At 40.3% G+C, this 14,931-nt stretch overlaps 1 protein-coding gene across 1 annotated transcript; it reads left to right on the top strand.

The window, feature by feature from the left end:
- Window positions 1-1,928: 1,928 nt before the first annotated feature.
- LOC134101286 (long-chain fatty acid transport protein 6) lies at window positions 1,929-13,644 on the top strand. Its single transcript, XM_062554887.1, has 10 exons — window positions 1,929-2,441; window positions 3,316-3,525; window positions 5,065-5,223; window positions 6,039-6,163; window positions 6,456-6,650; window positions 6,991-7,081; window positions 7,406-7,604; window positions 11,050-11,147; window positions 11,495-11,625; window positions 11,973-13,644. Exons 1-10 carry the CDS (start codon window positions 1,964-1,966, stop codon window positions 12,147-12,149), a joined length of 1,863 nt encoding a protein of 620 aa, XP_062410871.1. The 5' UTR covers window positions 1,929-1,963; the 3' UTR covers window positions 12,150-13,644.
- Window positions 13,645-14,931: the final 1,287 nt, after the last annotated feature.

Raw genomic sequence — 14,931 nt, 5'->3', positions numbered from 1 at the left:
ACCCATGCTAAAGTTGACTAAAAAGAGGAATATAAAATCATCTTTTGAGAATTGATTGTAATGCCTTAATTCAAAAAATGAGTAAAAATAAAACCGCTTAGGACACTAATTTTCTTTGTGATTGAAGAATGTATCGTAAATAGATAAATGTTCTTCCTTAAATACAGGTTGCATAAGTATTCAACCCCTATGTTAAATTCCCATAGGAGCAGGAGGATTTTTTATATGTTTTTATTTTTAAAGGCCAGCTATTTCATGGATCCAGGATATTATGCATCCTGATAAAGTTCCCTTGGCCTTTGGAATTAAAATAGCCCCACATCATCACATTCCCTTCACCATAGCTAGAGATTGGCATGGTGCTTTTTACAGTTAGCCAATTAGCCTGTTTGATGCTCATTGAGCTCAATGCAAATCAAACAGGCTAATAGGCTAACCGGAAAAAGCACCATGCCAATCTCTATCTATGGTGAAGGGTATGTGATGATGTGGGGCTATTTTAATTCCAAAGGCCAAGGGAACTTTATCAGGATGCATAATATCCTGGATCCATGAAATAGCTGGCCTTTAAAAATAAAAACATATAAAAAATCCTCCTGCTCCTATGGGAATTTAACATAGGGGTTGAATACTTATGCAACCTGTATTTAAGGAAGAACATTTATCTATTTACGATACATTCTTCAATCACAAAGAGAATTAGTGTCCTTAGCGGTTTGATTTTTACTCATTTTTTGAATTAAGGCATTACAATCAATTCTCAAAAGATGATTTTACATTCCTCTTTTTAGTCAACTTTAGCATGGGTGTGAATACTTACTATACCCACTGTATATGTGTGTGTGTAATCTACAGATTGTCACTGAATTGGTCAGATAAGATATCTTATTTATGAAACATAATCCAAAAGTCATTCAGTCATTTTTATGAGGAGTGGGAGGAGAGGGAAAAAGACAACCTGTTAGATTGGAGTAGCTGTGCTATTCTCTTGTGATGATTGTGGACCTGTGAGAAAGGAAATAGAAACGAGGGTGTGGTATGATTATATGCAAATCATTCAAACATGTCCTAATCCAAACATAATGCCTCGTAGCTACAACCACTGAACTACCACATTGTCTATTTGTGTTTGTAGAAATATTTTCCAGACAAAAAAAAAAAAAAAACCTGTACCAACTTGTAATTTACAAAAAGTTGATGTACAGATACCCTTGAGTTCACTAGAATAAATCTCATGTGTGCCATAGGTCATGGGTAACCACAGACAGTCCTACAGCATGATTACAAGGAACACAATGAGTGGGTTGGAGAAGTTGCAGTGATACTGTAGCCTAGCAGGCCAAAGCAGGAGGAGCTGTTTCATTATCAGAGGGGTCGTATACTCGGTAACACCTCTGTGTTTATTGCTTGTAATTTAGTGGGAGATGAGAGAAAGACACAATATGATTGATTCATTTGGGTTATGGATATTGTTATATTGTTTCAGTAGGCCATCTCTCGAAATTAGGCTACTTGTGATATATTAGGACTATTGAATATGAGACATTTGGAACGATGCATGCAATTATAATGCTGCCTCAGGTTGATGCAAATGTGAACAAGTGAACTAGAGAACTTTGACCCTCAGTGTAGGCTATGTCACATAACAGCTATAACTGAGATTCAGCAGATAGGCCTACATTGCATTTATTATAATAACTAATCACTTTTTGTCAATAGTAAAATTGTCATAGACAAATTATATGTAGCCTAGACTAATTACAGTAAGTTTATCACTCCGAGAAGAAGGTTTTGACACTTGAATAATTTGGTCAATGGAGCGCTGGTATGAAATCAAAAAAGCTAACTCCATCTTGAGCATGCGCGGTGCACGTGCAGGCATTTAAATATAGGGGTAAAGCTCCAAACTTTCACTGAGTAGGCTAGTAAAGCAGCTGAGGCGTTTCCTCCCTGTACACACATAATGTTGACTTGGGTGCTTACTTCCACTGCGACTGGATTATTGACACTCCTGGCTTTTCTACGGATGTTTTACCCTTACTTTTGGGAGGACTTGATTTATTACTTAAAACTACGAAAGGTTGGGGTGGCCGTGAAGTCACGGATGAAGAGCGGGGTTATCACCTATCTCGACTGTTTTGTTCACCAGGCAAGGACAACTCCTGGCAAACCGTTCATAGTGTTTGAGAATCAAAGTCTGACTTACCAGGACGTTGATGTAAGGAGCAACAAATTTGCAAACGTGTTTAAAAACGAGGGAGGCTTGAAACAAGGAGACATTGTTGCACTTTTGATGAGCAATGAACCCGACTTCATATGCGTTTGGTTTGGACTTTGCAAACTGGGCTGTGAGGTCGCGTTCCTCAATTTTAACATCAAATCCAAGTCATTTCTTCACTGTTTTCAGAGCTGTGGAGCAAAAACACTCGTCGTAGGCTCAGGTATACCTTATTATAACTTGCGCTTGCTTATAGCTTGCATATGTGACGCAGGGCTGGTTCTACTCCCTGTCGTTCAAGGTAGTGTTAGCCTACTTGTCAATCATGTAAACAGTGCTCCAAGTAGGCTATCTAACGTGTCGCAAATTGCAGCCTATGGACATTACATTTGTACAGGTCTGTTAAATCATGCTTAGGCAAATAGTCGGTAGTCATCTTTGGTTATTCCAAGCTGACATCGCCCTTGTAACCCAATCTTTGTATTATATTCCTCTTTAATTATCGGGTTGCGCAATCATATGATTCTTTTGTAAACTTACTGTACGTTTTTACGCGACAGATGTTGCAAACAACAGCCTGCATTTCCATACTCACGCATATAACAAATGGCCAAATTGCACATAATATGTGATGTGAATTATGTAATCCAGCAGTCCCTAGACAGAAGTTATGTATAGCCATCTGTTTCCTGACGTCACTCACTATCACTTATAATTTTATAGCATGCTCAAAAGATAATTGCTGTGATATAACCTGTCAACTATCCTCATTGGAATTTGTTCCTCTTCTTATCATATTTCACACCATCAGTGAGGTATGTGGGGTTAACTTTGAAATATGCGTGTTGAATTAGGCTACAGTATACTGGAGATCAGAGTAGGGTGTATTGAATCAGAAGATATGTACTACTGTTGATGGAGAGAGAGACAGAAAGACAGAGGGAGAGAGATTCTGTGTTGAGAGATTTGTGTGCAAAAATGTGCCCTCTCCACAGTGTTGTCATTCTGTCCCAAGAGTGAATTAGAATGGGTAAAAAATATCTCTGTTTGGTATTTTGGCAAAATCGTACGTACAGTATGTCTTCTTCTCTCTGCAGATTTGGTTAGCTCCCGAGAAGAGGTACTATCTAGCCTGAAGGACAATGGGATTGAGCTGTGGGTTACAGACAATAGCTCCTCGGTGGAGGGTTTGCACACGTTACTGGACAAAGTGGAAGAAGCTTCTGGTGAAGCCCAGCCGCCCTTGGAAAAGACCCTGGCTACGCTCATGTCAAACTTCCTCTTCATCTTCACCTCGGGAACCACAGGTAGGCCAGCATCCAAGCCCACTAGACAGTGTTTAGTCATTCACAGAGATTTGGCCATTACCCGCACCTATGCAGTTATACAGTTGCCTTGTTTTCCCCTCTTCATGCAACTAATTAAAGTGCCAGAAGACATTAAGCCATTGAAATGCCCGTTTGTTTTTGGTTTGAAGGAATGGACTCAAGGTTTGTAGTTCATCCAGATATCACTGTGATATGGTTTGAATCTAACAAAATGCTATTATACACGGTGGTCAGTTTCTCTTTCACTAATGAGGAGCACTGTCTGGAAAATGAATATTTAGCAGAAGAGCCCTGTTTTTATTTTTTTATTTATTTTTTGGTTGTATCTCAAATTGTGTAATGCGCTTCAAATTCAAATGGTGTTGACACCCTTGCCTGCAAAATTCCAGCACATTCATGCGGGTCCCCCACAGAGAGTTAACAGCAAAGTCTTATGCATGCTTAGCATGTGCGTAAAACATGCATTAAACACATCTGTCTCACAATTACTGAAGTCTGGCGCAGAGAAAGAACACTTTTAACAGCTTTGCTCAACACCCATATAAGTCACTCAACGTGCTGTCGCAAGGCCAACCAGCATCCTTAGAGAGCAGTAATTTACCATGTCAGAAACAATCCACTTGGTTTTATGAAGGGGTAAATGTGTTCTGGATTAACAGCATGGCCACTTTCTTCATGTGTTTAGTCTCCAGTGCCAGTTTCCCACATGGCACCAGGGCTCCCAAAATCAAGGCAGATTTGACAGGGACACAATAAATAGCCATGTGTGAATGTAAGTGCTACTGGTGCTCGTGGTCGTTTTAGACGCTATTGTTATTTTGACCAAAAGCTGATTTTGCTGGGTTTTTTTTTTTAAAAAATGACCTGGTCAAGCGCATGGTTGGAAATAACGTAATGGTAGTCGTGAGTAGTAATTATAGTACTGATTGTTTTTTTGTTTTGTTTTTGTTGTTGATTTAAATCCTATTTTTACTCCAGTGTACACTTCTTTCATTGTCTCTTTTTTTCAAGTGGACCCTGGCAGTGGATGAAGGCAGTGTGCAAAAAGACAAATGACAACATTGACCAAAAGGAAAAGAGAGCAGTGACAATAATATAAAAATAGAAATGCAAAAATTAAAGTGAAAAGATATCAAATTTTAAAAGAAGAACTGGCAGAGTGATACAATTGGTTCAATAAATGCGTAACAATCAAGTAATGAGAGGAAGACCTCCGTTTAAGTTTCTGTAGCTCGTTCCATGCAGTTGGAGCACTATACTGTAGCTAAAGGCTGCCTCGCTAAACTGATGACTGATCGTATCATTAGCCTGTTTTTTATTTTGTTTTTGTCATTCAAATCATATCATTTTACTTCAGTGTGTAGACCTACACTTAGGCTATACTATAAGTCATCCTTTCCATAGCTTCATCAGATAGCCTGTAGAGCACACTCGTGTCATTTACACCCATTCTGTAGTATTAAATAGAGGCTTTCATGTGTCATCATTCAGCGGAACCTTCTGTTGTTGTTTCCCCAGGTCTCCCTAAGGCTGCCCGCGTGAGTCATATCAAAGCGGTGATGTGCATGAGTTTCCTGCGTTTATGTGGAGCCACAGCCAATGACAACATCTATGTCACACTCCCCCTTTACCACATGTCTGCCTCCCTTCTGGGCATTGGTGGTTGCATCGAGCTCGGTAAGGAAAAACAACAACACATTTTGAAGGAAGCTTAAGCACTTTGGTAAAATAATTGTTGAAAATGTTGACATGACCAAACACTAAGAGCATCTGGATCTTTTTTCTTTTTTTTAAGCTATCTGCACACTGTCTTTGACTTTTAAATGTTTTAAAAATTAGTATCCAAAACTTCACAAATAGGTAAACCCTTGTTGCAGAATGGCATGTCAGAACTCATAAAACATAAAACAATGTGCTTTGAAGACTGAAGCTCTTCTTTTTTGAAAGCTCATTTTGGGCAGTATGTGATTTTAAAAGTAAAACATTGACTCAAACAAAGACTTTGTGTAGTTTTTCGAGAGGTGCTCCCTTTCCCATGGCATTGAATTCTGTTCAGAAACCTACAACCCTATAAAAACAAGTTGGCTGTGTACTCTTACTACAGGATATTTTTAGCTAACGCTTTAGAAAAAAAAACAAAAACAAAGCCCAAGTTGCACACAATTCCTGGAAATGCCCAAGCATGCCCCGGTTGTAGTGGTTGTCTGATAGCTACATTTCAAGGCATGACTTGCAGGCAGAGCAGAGACTGAAATATGCATTGTTCTGACCAAGCATCTACCGTATGAGTAAAAACACATGGAACCTGCCCAGTTAGATTGAGGTGGTTTGTGAAAATAGGTTAACACATACACAAGTAATCATATTATACAGTAATTCTGTAATAAATCATTAATATATTTCCAGGAAGGTTTCACGTAGATAACTCCTCCTCATTGGTGGTATGAAGTGATGATCAGAGCAAAAGAAACCTGTTTATATTTCTCCCACAGGAGCCACTTGCGTTCTGAAGAAAAAATTCTCTGCAAGCCAGTTTTGGAAAGACTGCCAAAAATACAATGTGACTGTCTTCCAGTACATCGGAGAGCTCTGTCGGTACCTGATCAATCAGCCTAAGGTAAATAACAAACTCTGATGATGTTCTCATTATCTTAGAAAGGAAACAGACTTACTCCATTATCATGGGGTTTTTTTTTGTATTATGCTATGTCTAGTACTTCAATATGTAGTTGGGAATAATTTAAACAATGCAGACAAATTGAGATTTAGCTAGATGACACTTGCTTGGCTTGTGCTGCTTTTCTCCCCTGAAATCTCCCATCAGTATCACACACTTCTACTGTATGAGTAGCTGGATTAAAAACTAATCTGCATTCTGATATGGCTAATCTGGTTATAATCCCTGTTAGACCGCTGAAGAGACTGCGCACCAAGTCCGAATAGCAGCTGGGAGTGGCCTGCGAGCTGACGTTTGGAGGGAATTCGCCAAGCGCTTTGGCAAAATCCACATCCGTGAGGCCTACGGTATGACCGAGGCGAGCATTGGCTTCCTCAACTACACTAATGAAATCGGACCCATTGGCCGTGCAGGTTATTTCAACAAGGTAAGTCCAGGGTGTTTTTTTGCTCCCATGGCTTTCGCTTCCATCATATCCTGACTTTGGGTGCCCACACCCTTCTTTGGAATTCGCCAAAAAGCTATTTTGAAGCTAAATGTACACTTCTTGTGTAGTTTTAACTGGAAAACAAAAATCTATTTCTATTCATTTGAACAAAGATGTCACTTTAGGCAAAATATAAACATAAACAAAACATGGTCTCCAGTTTATGGTTTTTGTCATGCACTGAATTACATTAGAGATTTTATAGCACTTTAAAATACTAACAGTATTTACCGAATTATTCATTTTAAGAGACTGTGTTTATGCATACGGTTATCCTCAGAGGAACTCCCCCTTCGACTTCTTGAAGTGTCATCCCAACACATATGAGCCTATCCGAACAGAGTCAGGAAGATGCACAAGAGCAAAGAAAGGTGAGCACTCTGAAACCTCATACTTCTGTCAGTACAGTACTAGCGTGCACTGAGCGCTTACTTGTGTTGTGCCTGCTTTTGAAGGTTCCCACGGAGTGACTACTGTTCAGTGAAATTACAACTTGTAGATGGCCCTGTCTATAATATGATGGGGCCCCTATCACTGCAAACAGGGTTCTTCAGGTTAAAGATCTTGAGCATACATTACAGTTGCTACAGGCTGAAAGAGTGCAGACAAATATTTGCCTTGTAGTGATGTGAAATCAGTCAAACCAAACAACCAGAGATGGTTCTGTCATTTACTGCTTGATCTGCTGTTTTGAGGGGAGACTGGTATTCTGGTGGCCCCCGTCTCTGGCATGAACCCCTTCCTGGGGTACGCCGGCAACAAGGAGATGTCTGAGAGGAAACTGCTCCGGAATGTCTTCCAGGAGGGGGATGTGTACTTTAACACCGGTGACCTGATGCTGCAGGACCACAGGGACTTTGTGTACTTCCGAGACCGCATCGGAGACACATTCAGGTACCGTTTATTTGTGTTTATTGATCAATTGATATGGATGAAATGCACACCCCAATGTAGGGCACTCTAAAACCTCCTTGATGCAAGTCCGCTGGTGACAGGTTATTATGTAATATTGTACACACAAGTTTGCTCTCATGCCTCTCTCAGTATTATTCAAGTCCTTGACGTCACTGACCACAAATTGCCCCATGGTCAGGTCAGAAATGGTGATTCCTATTCATGCCTGACCAGGGCCTGTGGGGTTTCAAAGTAACCAAAACCACTAAGCAGGGCTTTCAATTCGACAGCAGACTCTCCCAACAAATCCAGTGCTTTCATCTGTTTCAGGATACTCTGAACAGCCATACTATATATTTTCTTTATACTGAGGCTCTTGACAGAGCTAAAGAAATACAATTTTCTACTTTAATTTATTTGGTTTCCCCTTGACTCAGTCTAGCTCTAAAATCTGTTTTATAACAGATCTTCTTGGAGACTTCTTACTTTTATGAATGCCTTGAAGAGAATTTGACATACTGGAGACTGCATGTACACTGATAATTATAGGGTTTACATAAACCAGAGTACTTTTCAAATGGTCCAATGCTGGAGAAATTCATAGCAGTCTACATACAGCTGCAGAACAATTTGCAGTAGGTCTGTATTAATTGATAAACCATTTGAACGTTCTTGGCTTGGAAGTGATTTCAGGTCAGAGTACCTATGGCTTTAATCCTTACAGATTATTCCAATTGAAATTGGATACAATGTTAAATCACACAGAGAGTTGTATATAGGGATTAAAATGAGATCCAAAATTCCAGATGGCTTGAGTGTTTTTTCTCAGTTTAGGAAGGCTCTGCGCTGGTAGAATAATTTATCTCAAACTAAATTTCCAACCAGTCCTCCACTACATGTCTGCGTATATATTTTGTGAGTGAAATGGATATTTCATAGTATCCACTCTGCGGTGTAGTAGTCCGGAGAGCAGTGAGTGTTTAAACAGGTGACCAAGTCATCTCAAGCTCTTCAAGATCTTCTTATTTCTTCTCCCTCTCATCTCTCCACTTCTCTGAAGAACTATCATCTGTATCTGCCATTTCACTCTCCCTCCTCTCCCTCCATATCCCTCCATCCCTCCCTCCCTCCCATGAAGGCCCATAGATTTCCCAGGGCTGACATTTTGCATGTTGTGTCCCCCTTTCCTCTATTGTGTGCCCCCCTCTCTACATTGCCACCCTCGGCCCCGGGTGACCCTCCCCATTGTTGAGCCTCCATTCCTCAGGCAATGCTGGCAGAGATTGATGCTCCGGCTGTGCCATTCGTCACAGCCGCCGACATTCCTGCCGCCTTCCAGTAGCCACTCTGCCCCTGCTGTGGCTCCCTAGACTCAATACCCATATGAATTAACGCCATCTAAGTTGTAGCAGAGCACTCAAAGAAGAAAACTCGCCCTAGAGAGAGCTGGGGTTTTTTTCCCCTTCTGGCTGTTGGCACCCTAGCGGAAGAAGTGTTGGCTTGGACTAATCGGGATTGGCAAGGACAACTCCAAGAGGCCAAGAAACCAGGCCACCGCAGCCATTCACAAAAACCACCCAGACGCGGTGACGCAGGGCCCCCACCCCTCTTAAAGTGGCTAAGGAAGGGTGTGTGTGTGTGTAGGTGCCTGTGTGTGTGTGAGAGAGTTTTTTTTTTTTTTTTTTTTTTAAACCTCCAATTACAGTCTAGAGGACTCCTAGTTAGGCCTTGGCTGAAAATGCCCCCCTCCCCTCCTCACTCCACTAACCCCCCCCTCCCCTCCACCCCGCCGTTCCTCGTTGAAGGGGTTCCATTGGAAGCGGTTACCATGACGAGAAGATTAAAGAGACAATAGGTTCATTAGTGAAGCCCTGCCATTGGGTCAAAAGCTTGCGTCTAAGCGAGGAGTCTGGGAGCGCAGGGTCACAATGTGGCCGTTTGTCTTCTGGCCGTCTGGCAGGTAGCGAGCGCTGATGATGTGACGCAGAAACTGCGTGCCTATTAGGTGACGTAAGAGTTACAGCGCAGTGATTTGTGGAGAGGACGTGGATTTGAAAAGCTCTGCATTAAAAATTCCTCAAGTGTGAGTTCTAGAGTTTTTTTGGGCGTCAACTATTGAGAGTCGGGTTGTGTTGTAGCATTTGTTTTTTGATAATACTGAGAAAGTACAGCCTGAAGGGTAAGGGTATATTAACAATATTAATGACTCATTTGTGAGTTGTGAATATTTATTTTTATTTTTAACTCAAATTATAATCACTTGGCCTCATGCACCACCAACATTCTCTTAGTTCTTTGTGTTTTCTCTTACATTTCTGTAATGTAATGTACATTTCTTTTGTTTTTGTTGCCATCGAAAAATAGAGGCCACGAATGATCACAGACTAAACTAATCATATTAACTCCAGAGGCACCAAACATCATTACTGTCTAGATACTGTCCATAATATCTTCATATTAGTGCAGTCCGCGTTCCATACAGCCTCGCGTGCAAGCAGATTCCTTCAAGTGAGCCACTGACCATCAAAATATCGATGCGCTGTTTGAAGTTGCGCTACATGCTGTGAGAGGGAATGACTGATGTCATTCTCATTGGTTTAAAGGATGTTATGCCCAAAAACACGCCCCCAACGCCCAGCGCTCAATGCCCACGCTGTTAAATTAGTGATTGTGGACGGGCCACACCTTTAATGTCTATAAACTTTGCGCCTCTGACTAGCCGTTTCTGATCGCCCAACTAGGGCCCATTATGTTTGTTTTAGTAGAAGGGCAAAGATAATCATTCCAGAAATCATTGGGTACCAACAATATAAGAACAAATAAAAACAAACCGTGGATTTGAACCAAAACAAGAGGACATTTGTTCATACAGTATATCTCAAGAAATGAAACTGTGCAAAAAAGAGTTGTTTTCTTTTGTCGCGCTGTCTGTCTTCTTGGTCTCAGCCTGTGCTGTCACTGTGTAAAGTAGTGAATAGTGAATTAGGGCGGTGCGTGGATTCTTTCTCTGTCTCATACTCCCCCCTCTTCTCCAGTGGGCTTCTCCCCCAAGAGAAGCAGCGTTCCACTCCGCTGTTTCCTCTAACATGGTCGTCCCCTCTCTCTAAACCTGACTGTCAGCGCCATCTGGTGGTTAACAAGGGCCTAGCGCTAGTGGACGAGCAGCCAAGCATAAGACCTTCATTAAACTTTGGAATCAGAGAAGCTGTGGGCTTCAAACAGAGAAACGGCGCCAACCATATCAGAGGAAATCATCAGTTCATGGTTTAGTGCTGCTAAGAAAATATGAACTTTTCCTGTGAAAGAGTTGTGCAACATCAGAAACTGGTGCTATGAATGTGAAATTAATAACGCAGGACTTGTAAAAATGTAGCCAGAGAAGATTAAGAGGTATTGAATGTTGCAAATGTGTGGGCTGAATGAGCCGTTCATGTGTGTCCCTCAGATGGAAAGGTGAGAACGTGGCTACAACTGAGGTGTCGGAGATCCTGGGCGGTCTGGACTTTGTGCAGGATGTGAATGTCTATGGGGTGTCAGTGCCAGGTGTGTAAAACCAGCCTTTTAAAGACCAGTAGCCTATATCCTCTGTTTTAATGGTGTTTCGCTCAACAGAATGTCTTCTGTGCTAAATTCATCTTTAGTTTTAATTCTATCTGAGTGAACTGTTTTTGCAAAGGTGTTAAGTTGTCATGCAAGACCCATTGGAGTAGAATAGCATAGAAAACTAACTGTAGTAGACAACTGTTTTAACAAAACACATTTCCAGTCTTACGCACATTTCTACCCAAAGGTTTAAGTCACACATTACATGTGGTATGCCTTTGCCATTTCTTTTCCATCAGTATCTTCAGATAGATACAATTTAATGTATTTTTTTTATTCAATAATAGGGTATGAAGGAAGAGCAGGTATGGCAGCCATTGTCCTGAAGCCCGACCAAAAACTGGATGGTAGGACATTCTACAGCCATTTGGTCCAGAATCTTCCAGCATACGCATGGCCATGGTTTCTAAGAGTGGAGGTAAATGCACATAATTGACTTAATGAATGTATGTATTATCGTAGTCAGAAAAGCTGCAGTATCTATTTTTAATAATGTAAAGTGATAGTCTTTCAAATATTTCATGCATTTGTTAGTCAGTGGTAACTAATATGCTATGGTTTAATGTATTGGTGGTATTGGACATTAATTGCTCTTTCAGTTGCAGGTGTTTGGTTAGCTGTAGCATACCCTAAATGTTTCACTTGAGCTGAAGTAACAGTTTCTGGTGACAGCTGCTGTTTTACATTTGCTGCGGTGTCACACTATAAACATTCCAGACGGGAACTTGGTCCTGATCTTTTTTTCTGTTCCCTTGCCATCCTCAGACATCCATAGATGTCACAGAGACTTTCAAGCAGCAGAAGGGGAAACTTGTCCAGGAGGGATTTAGTCCTGAGACTGTCCAGGATCCACTCTACTTCCTGGACAGTTCCCAGAAGAACTACGTGCCTCTCACTCAAGCTGTGTCTGATGACATTCTCTCAGGCAAGATACGACTGTAGCCCATAAGACATGGAAGTGGTAACAAACAAAGAGACATTCCTCAGCCGAGAGTAGTCCAGCACTATTTCTTTTTACAGACAGAGGGCAGTGTTTTCACTGTTTGCATTCAGTACTCATTGGGAATCTGCTAATAAGTGACTAGAATGGATATGGCTATTCTTGTTCAGCTACAATGTTATTTTTCTTCATCATAAGAAATAGTCTTTACAGTAGGCATTCCATACACTCCATTGGAAAGCAATATGTGTGTGCTTCAAATTGACAAGTGTTGGTCTCTTTTTAAGCACATAGCTTTTACCTTTTTGGAGAAGTTTTGAATCTTTTTGATTCAAACGTCCTAAAGTGATTGTTACTGATATAGTGACAGTGGCATGTTCGGGAGCATGAATTTGGCTTGGCGGACACAATCACTCCAGACACACTGGTTTGTCTATTCTGGTCATCTGCACTGATTTCAAATCTCAGGCTTCAGTACATCAGATGCATTTCAGTGAAATGCCATTCAGCATTTAAAACACTTCATTACAGGTATATCCATTTTATGCTATGTGTTGTGATTGTGTGTTGCTATATCTATGGAGCGTATAGCATCTTACATTTTATATAAAATATATATATATATCAGACATGTTCAGCAGTTAATACGATTATGGTTTTGATTGAAAGACTTTTACGTCCAGTTTGTGTAGTGGTGGATTTATATGGATAGATTATCTTAAACTATTGACAGTTATACAACTGTCACAAACTCAATCAATATTGTGACACTGTGCTATTGTGTATAAGGAACTAGAAAATTCAGACAAACCCTGAATATGCTATGAGTGTATAGTAGTACCCAACGCCTTTCTGTCCAAAACCTTTAGAAATGGCACTGTGTCTAGATATACATATAGTAGTGCAAAAAAGTAACGGTGATATTCGAGAGCTAATGTAAAGGAATGCAATTTGACTGATTTTGTCAAAATAGTTTTAGTCTTATATCATAGACAACGATCCCATTGTTTTGGTATTGCATATTTTGTACCTAACAGAGATGGATGTATTAAGAGTTAAGAATTTATGAGGAATTGGTGGAATAGGTGGAATTCTGATGTGTATACACCCTTCTAGCCCTGTACATACAAGTTGGGGCAGATAGACTATATAAGCTATCAAGCTAACATTATGTTGTTGAAATACTTACTGTAATTGTAAAAGTTTGCAATACAAGTGGTCTTGACTGTACCCAATATTCATTGGAAGAGAAGTCAAGGCTGTTGCTTGCTCTCAACTGCTTGGGTGGTATGAAAATAGCACAAAATAATAGATTTGTGCAAATGCCCATAATGTAGTCTGTTGGTCATGACAAGGAGAAAATCTGACTCTCAGCAAACACAAATGAAATGGACATACAGTGAGGAGAAAATGTATTTGATACCATGCTAAAGTTGCCTAAAAAGAGGAATATAAAATCGTCATTTGACAATTGATCTTAATGTCTTAATTTCAAAAATTGAGTAAAAATAAAACCGCTAAGTACGCCAATTTTCTTTGTGATGGAAGAATGTTTCGTAAATAAATAAATGTTCTTCCTAAATGCTAGGGGGAAGTAAGTATTTGACCCCCAATGTAACCCTATGGGAATTCAACACATAGGGTTAACATAGGGGCGGGCAGATTTTTATTTTTTAAGGCCAGCTATTTTATGGATTCAGGATATTATGCATCCTGATAAAGTTCCCTTGGCCGTTGGAATTAAGATAGCCCCACATCATTACATACCCTTTACCATAGCTAGAGATTGGCATGGTGCTTTTTCCAGTAGGCCTATTAGCCTGTTTGATGCTCATTGAGCTCAATGCAAATCAAACAGGCTAATAGGCCTACTGGAAAAAGCACCATGCCAATCTCTAGCTATGGTGAAGGGTATGTGATGATGTGGGGCTATTTTAATTTCAAAGGCCAAGGGAAATTTATCGGGATGCATAATATCCTAGATCCATGAAATAGCTGGCCTTTAAAAATAAAAATCTGCCTGCCCCTATGTTAACCCTATGTGTTAAATTCCCATAGGGTTACATAGGGGGTCAAATACTTCCTTCCCCTAGCATTTAAGGAAAACATTTATCTATTTACGATACATTCTTCAATCACAAAGAAAATTGGTGTCCTTGGCGGTTTGATTTGTACTAATTTTTTGAGTTAAGGCATTAAGATCAATTGTCAAATGATGATTTTATATTCCTGTTTTAGCAGGGTATCAAATACATGTGCTCCTCACTGTACATGTACAGTACATCTAATGTGATACTGTTTTCTTGGACTGTATTGTCAATTAAAATACTGCTTGTTTAAAAATATTGTGCCCAATTTGTTTTCTGTGTACTGTTCTGTGCAATTTATGCCGTAGTCACCTGCAGACATTTTGCAGTTATACGCTTAAACATGTACTTGGATTTGTGAGTTTGTTTGGTGCAGATCTGCATTTTCCAGCTAGCTATACCTGCTATGGGAAAGTGTAGCTGTATTCCAGGTCAAGCACTCCACTCTGTTAATTTCCAAAAAGGTTAGATGATGTGTTCTGTGTACCCGTGGATGGAGACAGGCCACAGGGTTCCTGAATGAAAACATTTAAGCCAAGGATACACTGTATTGCCAGAAGTATTGGGTCACCTGCCTTGACTCGCATATGAATTCAAGTGACCTCCCATTCTTAATCCATAGGGTTCAATATGACGTCGGTCCGCTCTTTGCAGCAATAAAGGCTTCAACTCTTCTGAGAAGGCTTTCCACAAGGTT

This window comes from Sardina pilchardus, chromosome 14 (genome assembly GCF_963854185.1).
Source record: "Sardina pilchardus chromosome 14, fSarPil1.1, whole genome shotgun sequence".
In the NCBI taxonomy this organism is placed as follows: domain Eukaryota; kingdom Metazoa; phylum Chordata; class Actinopteri; order Clupeiformes; family Clupeidae; genus Sardina; species Sardina pilchardus.
The sequence above is the reverse complement of the archived record's forward strand: the minus strand, read 5'-3'. Positions and strand labels throughout refer to the sequence as shown.

Bases quoted from the DNA above. Each gene is read 5' to 3' on its own strand.
- LOC134101286 (XM_062554887.1), top strand. From the start codon at position 1,964: ATGTTGACTTGGGTGCTTACTTCCACTGCGACTGGATTATTGACACTC. The intron at 2,442-3,315 runs GTATACCTTATT...TTCTCTCTGCAG, and splicing joins AACACTCGTCGTAGGCTCAG to ATTTGGTTAGCTCCCGAGAA. The intron at 11,148-11,494 runs GTGTGTAAAACC...ATTCAATAATAG, and splicing joins CTATGGGGTGTCAGTGCCAG to GGTATGAAGGAAGAGCAGGT.